The sequence below is a fragment of the Zootoca vivipara genome, chromosome 2, assembly GCF_963506605.1.
Source record: "Zootoca vivipara chromosome 2, rZooViv1.1, whole genome shotgun sequence".
NCBI lineage: Eukaryota > Metazoa > Chordata > Lepidosauria > Squamata > Lacertidae > Zootoca > Zootoca vivipara.
The window spans coordinates 360,271-369,686 of record NC_083277.1 but is presented as its reverse complement, the minus strand read 5'-3'; the positions used below and the strand labels follow the sequence as shown (position 1 = coordinate 369,686).

Below are 9,416 nucleotides of genomic sequence, written 5' to 3'. Positions count from 1 at the left end.
ATCTTCGCTCGTCTCCATCTCTCCATCCTCTCGGCCTGGCGCGCCCCTCCCTCCCCGGTCTTAAGAGCAGGGATGGGCTGCGGGGAGAGGAGGGAGGGGGCTCAGGTTGCAAGGCGGGAGGGGGAGGGACAGGTGGGGCTGGGGGGGGTTGCGATTCCAAGGTGGAAGGAATTGGGGGGAGGGGGTCAAAGGGAGAACGCATCGGATGAGAAAGCCACCACAATCTGTTCTCTCTCTCTCTGCGCGTCTTGCCTCCTCCCCACCCCCCACCGGCAATGGCGTCGCTCCATAAGGCACCCGGAGGGCAGCGGGGGGATCTTTTGGCAGGCAGGGGGGCACGAGGAGATTGCAAGGTGGCAGGGGCCAAAATCTCAGGGGGTCTTGAGCTTCTCTCGTTTCTAGAAGCGCTATCAAATGTTGCACAAAATTGTCTTCATTTAACTTAGGCTCCTGATGAATAGTGGGCAGATTCATGGACATAGAGCAGCTCCCTTTCCTATGAGAAACCACTCTTTTATATATATAAAAGTAAACACCGCACTTCAAGCGTAGTCTGAGATAATGCTGCTTCCTTAACGCTGATTAAGGGTTATGAAAGGCTGATGATGCATTACAGTTTTTTAGCATTGTTTCATTTGCCTTTCTTAAAAATTTGGAACACATGGAGGGCAGGAGAGAATGTAGGAGATGTTAAAATAAGAGCAGGTCTTGATTGATGTCTGCAATATTCCTTTCTTCTTCTCTTGAGCTTGCAAAGGAGGAAGGAAACCTACTTGGTGTGAGGGCGGCGGCGGCGGCAGGATGAAGCCCCTCTGATATCCAGTCTCCTTTTCCTGCGCCTTGCAAGGTCTTCTCCTCCCTGCCCCCTTCCTTTACCCCTCCTCCCTGCCCCCTTCCTTTACCCCTTCCTTTACCCACCCTCCAACCCAGCCCTTTCCTGGGTTGGAGGGTGGGACAATTTGCAGAGACAGGGGCGTGGAGTGGGGGTGGGGGAACCCTCTGCAATTTGTGCCCCTGCGGGGGGGGCAGCATAGAATGGGTGGGTGGGGTGCTATTACATGTGGGGCTGTGAGACTGCAAGCCGAGAGAGGCCCAAATAAAACAGGCAGGGGTCGCAGAATGAAGCTCATTCCATCTCTCCTTCTTTTCTCTCTTGCAGCGCCTCCCTCCTGAGCCTCTTGCGCTGCTGCGCCCCTCAACAGGATGCCTCTGCCCCCCTCGCCCCTCCCCCGCCGCCTCCTCCGTGGGTGGGCCCCGCTGCTGCTGTGTGGGGCGTCGGCCCTTTCGCTGGGGGTCCTCTTCCTGGCCGGTGGGGGGCATGAGGCGCTGCTGTCGCGCTCGCTGCCCTACCTGCTTCCTTCCAGCAGGGGGCGCCCTTTCTCCTCCTCCTCCTCCAGCTGCGCCCCCCTCCTGCCCTCACCCGAGGCCTTCCTGCTGGCGCCCGTGGGGAACCCCTGCGCCCTCCGCTCGCCCTTCCTTCTGGTCCTGGTGCCCAGTGCGCCAGACCACGCCGCCCAGCGCCAGGCCGTGCGGGAGACCTGGGGAGGGGTGCTGTGGGCCGACGGGCGCCCCACAAGGACCCTCTTCGCCCTGGGGGTGCCCTCCGAGCCCTCCCAGCAGGCCGCCCTGGAGCGGGAGGCGGCACAGCACGGAGACCTCATCCAGGGGCGCTTCCTGGACACTTACGCCAACCTGACGCTCAAGACGCTGGCACTCCTTGGCTGGGCGGCCACATGCTGCCCGGGCGCCTCCTTCGTGGTCAAGGCTGACGACGACGTCTTCCTCAACCTGCCTGCCCTGGCGCGCCACCTGGGTGCCCTGCCCAGCCCCCCGCCGCCCTACCTTGGCCGCATCCACTGGTGGGTGCGCCCCAACCGCGACCCTCGAAGCCGCCACCACCTCCCTGCCCCACTCTACCCAGACGACACCTTCCCCCCCTACTGCAGCGGCACCGCTTACGTTCTCTCGGGGGAAGCCGTGCCAGCCCTGCTGGGGGCAGCGCGCCATGTCCCCCTGGTGCCCCTGGAGGACGTCTTTGTGGGGCTGTGTGCCCGCCAGGCCGGCCTGACCCCCCAGCACCTGCCCCACATGGCCGGCTCGCAGCACTTCCCGCCAGACACCTGCTGCTACAGGGAGGTCTTGTTCAGCGTCCATGGCGTGGCGCCCGCTGCGATGATGGCCGTTTGGGAGGAGGTTGGCACCCACGAGAGGGCATGCAGCGCCTGGCAGAGGGCCCTGGGGCTTGTCCGCTGCAAGGCCCTTGCGTGGCTGGCAGCGTGAGGAACGCCAGACCCGCAGGAAGGCAATCCGCGCCCACTGGGCTCTGCCAGAGAAGCGCCAGCCAAGCCTCAGAAGCTTGGCCACCAGGAGCAGCGCCCGCCAAGCTCATATTACTGTGAGCTGAAGGGGCAACTGGTTTTGCAGCATCAGAGGTGGGGACCCCAAGGGGTCATCTAGCCCCACCCTCTGTCTTCGACGCAGCAACTGATTTATTAAGCAACGTACAAAGTCAGCAGCCATTCTCCAAGGACATGCCCAGGTGCAGCAAGAAGCAGACAGAATTGGACAATGAGATGGGACCCTCAAGGGTCATCCAGCCTGCAACGCTGGAATCTTAGCCAAGACTCCTTTTGCAGCAGGACTTCTGCCATTGGATTTGGGGACCTGGGACATTCCACCACCTTCCCTGGATGCTTTTCAGTTTCAAAACAACAGACATGTTACTAGCCCTCATGGATTTGGAAGCAATATCCGAAAAACATGGGTTTTGGGGGGGCAGCCTGGGCTGTGGGCGTCACCCTCATGGCGGAGGTGTCAGGGTGGGGATCGGATGCCCACCAGCCCCAGCGGTTGTCTTCACTGACGGGCAGCCGCTTTCTCTAGGCTCCGTCAGAGGAGGGCCATTCCTTCTCAGCCTTATTATCCTCCATCAATTCACCTGCTATGGCATGCTCTGGTCCATGGGGTCACAAAGAGTCGGACACGACTAAACAACAATTCACCTGCTCGTCTTTGCAAGCCAGCCATCGCTGCCTCCAGTGGGAGGGAGTTCCATAGGAAAAGTGCCTGCTGGATCAGGCCAGCGGGGACCCATCCAGCCCACCCTCAGAGAGAGAGAGACATATTATGGGAAGCCCATATGAAAGGCTGGCGATGGCCTTGATATGGAAAATTGCCCCTAAAATGCGCAGCCTTTTAGGAAGGACAGACGCGGGTCGGAAGCTCCAAAATTGGCACTAAGTTCAGCTCCGCCGGGAAATGACAGAGACCACACGATCCTGTCAGGAAAAACAAACTGATCCTTTTATTACAGAAAAGAAAGAACTACAGCTGTAGGGTCCCTGCCTCAAAGAATGTAGGAAGGACCCCGGGAAATGGTGAGGCTCCCTCTTATACCCTCCTGTCCCCACGTGAAAATCCTTTTACTGGGAGGGAGGGGAAGGACAAGGAGGATGGGTGGTGATGGGATTAACTGGGTGCAGAGACGACTATTTCTTCATATGGTGAAATGTCCATTGTTCTCCTCCGTTGCTGAAGGGTTTCCCTTTGTTTGATCGGTCTAGATGGGAGTTGAGGTGGGGCCGTTCCTGGCGATTGCCGAGGAGTTGGGGTCCATCCGGCAGGTGTTTCCCCCCAGGTCACGCAAAGATGATCCCTGGGATTATGCAAAAGGTGACACTTCTGGAGGTTTGAATAAACTGTCCCAGTTAATCCATCTTTGTCCATGGGCGTCTTTTGAATCAGGGTGGCGATGGGGCAAGGTTCAGGTGGGCTGGGGTCACGCACGGTTCATGCAGCATTTCCTTTTACAGGAGACATCTCCAATACAGAGAATTCTATGCAAAAGGTAGTAGTCCTGATATATAAAGGTTCCGAGACATAAATCAGCAATTCTAATACAGAGAGAATCTAGCATAACTTAAGGCAAAAGGTTCTGTGGTGATAATCTAAAGGAGTCTGGGGTGGAGGGGAAGGTGGAGAAGGGAAATGTGTGAGTTTATGCTAACTGTTGTGCATATGCAGATCCTTAAGCCTTCCTTCAGGGAGGGTCTCGTCCAAGCAGGAGGGGTGAAGGTCTTTGAAGCAGAGCGGAGACTGGGAAGATGGCATTGAACAGGATTCTGGGTAGTTGCAGCTGTCAAATTCTGTCACCCCTCTCTGTTCATTGATAATGGTGTCCTGCTCCCCCTCCCATATAATTTTTATAACAGCCTCATAACTCTTCCCAGTTTGACGGCCACCAACAACTGCTCTTCTAAGAGCACATTGTGTCGTCTTTCCTCCTCGGCATTCTGTTAAAACTCACCTGAAAGCTCAGGGTCAATTAAGCAAGGGCATTTGATCCCTCTTCAAATATCTCAAGGTCTGACTCTGACACAGGGAGCAAGCCTCTTCTCTCCTGCTCCGGAGGGTAGGACTCGAACCCATGGCTTCAAGTTACATGAACTCAACATACAGGGAAAAAACCATTCTGACAGCAAGAGCTGTTCTCACAGTGGAAAGGTCTCCCTTAGGAGGTTGTGGGCTCACTTTTTTGGAGGTTTTTAAGCAGAGGTCTGTCGTGGATGATTTGGCTTTGATTCCTGCATTGCAGAGGGCTGGACTAGATGACCCTGGGGGGTCCCTTCCAACTCTACGATTCCCTGAATAGCAGCACCTATCTGCTTCTCAGCTTGTTAATTCTCATGGAAGCAGTCAGGCTGAACTTAGTTTTTCGCACACAAGTTTCCCGTTTGGCTTTATTTGTCTAAGGGCCTCACGCGTTCTCCAAGATTTCTCAAAGATAATAGACAAAGGTTACATCTGCAAGCTCCTTTAGTCCCCTTGGGTGCAGCCCATCAGGCCCTGGAGATCTGAACTCCTTCAAAGTAGCGCCGTGTTTATCTCTATTCCTATCTTGGGCTGCAATAACAATACCTTTATTGTCAATGTAAAACCTGTGTACAATGAAATTAACAAGCCTCCCTCCCTCCCCACCCACACTCAACCGCATTGCACTCTGTGTGCTTGTTGCACAACCATTCAGCAGCCTAACAGCCCATGTGTAAACAAAATAAAAAAAAATCCTTCCAGCAGCACCTAAGAGACCAACGAGGTTTGTCATAGGTATGAGCTTTCGCGTGCATGCACACTTCTTCACATACACTGAAAGAGAAGTCACCAGACCCTTATGTATAGTCAGAGGGTGGGTGGGTGATAGGAGTGGTAAACCTGTGGATGACTGTTAACGACTGCAATTGGTCTTGCAGGAAAAAGCAAGGGGTGAGATGACTAAAAATAGCTCTATCATGTATAATGAGTTAAGAATCCAATGAGACCTGGTCTGAATAAAGACATTGGATTCTTATCTAATTATACATGATAAAGCTTGTTGTTGTTGTTTAGTCATTTACTCGTGTCCGACTCTTCGTGACCCCATGGACCATAGCACGCCAGGCACTCCTGTCTTGCACTGCCTCCCGCAGTTTGGTCAAACTCAGGTTTGTAGCTTCGTGTTTAATGTTTAATGGATTATTGTGTTGTATTTTTCTGTTGGAAGCCGCCCAGAGTGGCTGGGGAGACCCGGCCAGATGGGCGGGGTATAGATAATAAATTATTATTATATTATTATAATAATGTATTTTAATCTGTATTTTAATTAATTGCTTTTTATGTTTTATTGGTGTTAGCCGCCCTGAGCCCGGTTTTGACTGGGGAGGGCGGGGTATAAATAAATTATTATTATTATTATTATTATTATTATTATTATTAGAACACTGTCCAACCATCTCACCCTCTGCTGTCCCCTTTTCCTTGTGCCCTCCATCTTTCCCAGCCTCAGGGTCTATTCCAGGGAGTCTTCTCTTCTCATGAGGTGGCCAAAGTATTGGAGCCTCAGCTTCAGGATCTGTCCTTCCAGTGAGCACTCAGGGCTGATTTCCTTCAGAATGGATAGGTTTGATTTTCTTGCAGTCCATGGGACTCCCAAGAGTCTCCTCCAGCACCATAATTCAAAAGCATCAAAAGCATTTTATGATAAAGCTATTTTTAGCCATCTCACCCCTTGCTTTTTCCTGTAAGACCAATTGCAGTCGTTAACAGTCGTTCACAGGTTCACCACTCCTATCAGCCAATCACCCATTCCCACCCCCCTTCTGAGTAATACCCCTCCCCACCCTCTGACTATACATAAGGGTCTGGTGACCTCTGTTCCATGTATCGGAAGAAGTGTGCATGCACACGAAAGCTCCTACCTATGACCAAAAAAATAATAATAAAATAAAAATTTATTAAAAAACTGCGTCAGACCAACACGGCTACCTATCTGTAACATACCTATGACAAACTACTGGAAGGATTTTTTTATTTTGTTTTGAATACCTTTATTGTCAATGTAAAACCTGTGTACAATGAACTTAACCGAGCCTCCCTCCCCACCCACATTGCACTCTGTGTCCTTGTTGCACAACACACCAATCCCAAAAGTCTTATTGGTATGGCTGATTATTCTTTTATATTTCCTGCCGGAGGGTAGAAGATTAAAGAGGTGCTGGCCGGGGTGTGAATCGCCCGATAATTTTTCTCGCTCTCTTAAGGCAACGATCCCTTGCGATGTCATCTAGCGCAGCGTTTATCAACCGGTGTTCCGCGGCACAGTAGTGTGCCGCGAGACACCGGCTGGTGTGCCGCGACGTGCGGCGAGGAAAAGGGCGCTTTGCATTGCTGACGGACTTCCGGCGAGGCAAGATGGCGCGCGGCACGGCAGCGCGAAGCTCCAGAGAGCGACCAGCGTGCCCGTGCCGCCAGCCTAGCCTCCGGAACCGCCGCCGTGAACCCGGCGGATCGACCGGGGAACCGCTGGAGGCCCCCCCCCGCGACCCCACCGGAGCGACACCGAAAGCGCCCGGCTGGAGGATCGACAGACCCCTGGGCTCCGCGGCAGCCGTGTGGGCGTCGGAATCGCCCGGCGGATCAAGCGGGGAGCCGCTAAAGTCCCCCAGCGAGCCCGCCTGTGGCCGGGAAAAGCTCCGAAGCCCGGGACCTCCCACCACGTGAGGGCCCTGCCTCGTCGCCGCAGCCGTCGCCACCCCAGCCGCCCCAGGAGAAGAGGAAAAGGAGGGAGGCCCCCCCTAGGTGAAGGAAAAAGGGAAAGATAGGGAGGCGAGGGCCCCTCGCCACCCCCCAACCCATGGTGTGCTGCGGGATTTTTTTTCATTGAACAAGTGTGCCGTGGCCCCAAAAAGGTTGAGAAACACTGATCTAGCGGACTCAGGGAACAGCCCATATTATCATGCGCTGTGTTTGCCACCCTCTGTAAATACTTTCTGTCCATGGCTGTCACGAGTTGTTGCTCACCTGAGGTTGTACTTACCTAATTTTAAGAGCTGCTAAGGAATCATAGAATCCTAGAGTTGGAAGAGACCACAAGGGCCATCCAGTCCAACCCCCTGCCAAGCAGGAAACACCATCAAAGCATTCTTGACATATGGCTGTCAAGCCTCCGCTTAAAGACCTTCAAAGAAGGAGACTCCACCACACTCCTTGGTAGCAAATTCCACTGCCGAACAGCTCTTACTGTCAGGAAGTTCTTCCTAATGTTTAGGTGAAATCGTCTTTCTTGAAGTTTGAATCCATTGCTCCGTGTCCGCTTCTCTGGAGCAGCAGAAAACAATCTTTCTCCCTCCTCTATATGACATCCTTTCACATATTTGAACATGGCTATCATATCACCCCTTAACCTTCTCTTCTCCAGGCTAAACATACCCAGCTCCCTAAGCCGTTCCTCATAAGGCATCGTTTCCAGGCCTTTGACCATTTTGGTTGCCCTCTTCTGGACACATTCCAGCTTGTCAGTATCCTTCTTGAACTGTGGTGCCCAGAACTGGACACAGTACTCCAGGTGAGGTCTGACCAGAGCAGAATACAGTGGTACTATTACTTCCCTAGATCTAGATGCTATACTCCTCTTGATGCAGCCCAGAATTGCATTGGCTTTTTGAGCTGCTGCATCACACTGCTGACTCATGTCAAGTTTGTGGTCTACCAAGACTCCTAGGTCCTTTTCACATGTACTGCTCTCAAGCCAGGGGTCTCCCATCCTGTATTTGTGCCTTTCATTTTTTTTTGCCCAAGTGTAGTACATTACATTTCTCCTTGTTAAAATTCTGCTAAGGAACAGGTGACCGTTCTTATTTCCTCATATGTAAAACCATAGAATTTAAAGAGGCTGTACGTTATTTCCCCCACAACTGTATATATATTTGGGGGGGGGGCAAAATCCTCTAAGCGCTTAGGGCAGACACCCCCAACTTTCAGCCCTCCAGATGTTTTGGACTACAATTCCCATCATCCCCGACCACTGGTCCTGTTAGCTAGGGATCATGGGAGTTGTAGGCCAAAACATCTGGAGGGCTGCAGTTTGGGGATGCCTGGTTTAGGGCCTCACAAGGTCTTTATCCGGTGCTCCCCATAAACAGGATTCGAACCCAAGATCCTTCTCCCCAAAGCCGTCCTGTGGCAGGGAGTTCCACAGTTTAACTCTGCATTGTGTGAATGTCCTTGTAAAAATATCTGCCCTGGGTCTTCCTTGGATGCCCACCATCTAGCGTCTGGCAAGAGAGGGAAACAACAGATTTCTCCCTCCGCTTTCCCCAGGCCAGGCAGAACTTTATATAAACTGCAATCACATCACCCCCTTCTCCGAACTGAAAAAGCCCCCAGCGCCACAGCCTTCCCTTGCAGGGGAGTCGCTTCTCCCCCTGGACCGTTTGGGAAGATTCGGGGCATGTAAAATCCCTTCTTCCTGCAGCGGAAACTGTGGAACTCCCTCCCACAGGATGGCTTCAATAAACGCGGCCAACTGGGGTGGTTTTACGAGCAGCATCACGCCAATTTGTGGAGGAGGAAAAGGTGACCAATGGCTACCAATACTAGCCACAACCCTCATTGGTAGAAACCGCAGGAGGGGAGAGAGCTCTTGGGTTCAAATCCTGATTGCAGGTTTCCCAATAGGGACATCAGGCTATGAGGATTCCCCCCCCTTTCGGCCTGGTCCAGCAGGTTCTTTTCATGTCCATGTGGAGCCTCCAGGTGGAGGGGCAGTCTACCTTGATCCCAAGGATATTAGGTGCCTGTGTGAAGACCGGACACTGGACTAGGTGGGTCCCTGGCCTGATCCAGCAGATACTCTCCTTACGTTCCGATAGCTGGCAGCTGCTCAGAACGGCAGGGTTGGTGGCGACCCCCAATGGGGCATCTTGCCAAAGGGGATCTCTGCCCCGATGGATGTGCCGTTGGGGCGAAGAGCCTGCCGGCAGGGCCTGAACCCCAAAATCCTTCCCAGCAAACTGGACTCATCCGGTGGCATTCACTGCCTCCAACGGCAGAGTCACAGCATAGCCATCGCGGCCAGTTATACAGTCGTGTTAATAAATAAT

The 9,416-nt window shown here is 53.2% G+C and overlaps 1 protein-coding gene across 1 annotated transcript; it reads left to right on the top strand.

Annotated features, from left to right (window-relative positions):
- Positions 1-1,203: 1,203 nt before the first annotated feature.
- Positions 1,204-5,220, top strand: B3GALT4 (beta-1,3-galactosyltransferase 4). The gene has a single exon (XM_035102824.2). It carries the CDS (start codon positions 1,204-1,206, stop codon positions 2,278-2,280), a length of 1,077 nt encoding a protein of 358 aa, XP_034958715.1. The 3' UTR covers positions 2,281-5,220.
- Positions 5,221-9,416: the final 4,196 nt, after the last annotated feature.

What these genes read in the sequence shown, in the direction of transcription:
- B3GALT4 (XM_035102824.2), top strand. Translation starts at nt 1,204, where the DNA reads ATGCCTCTGCCCCCCTCGCCCCTCCCCCGCCGCCTCCTCCGTGGGTGG.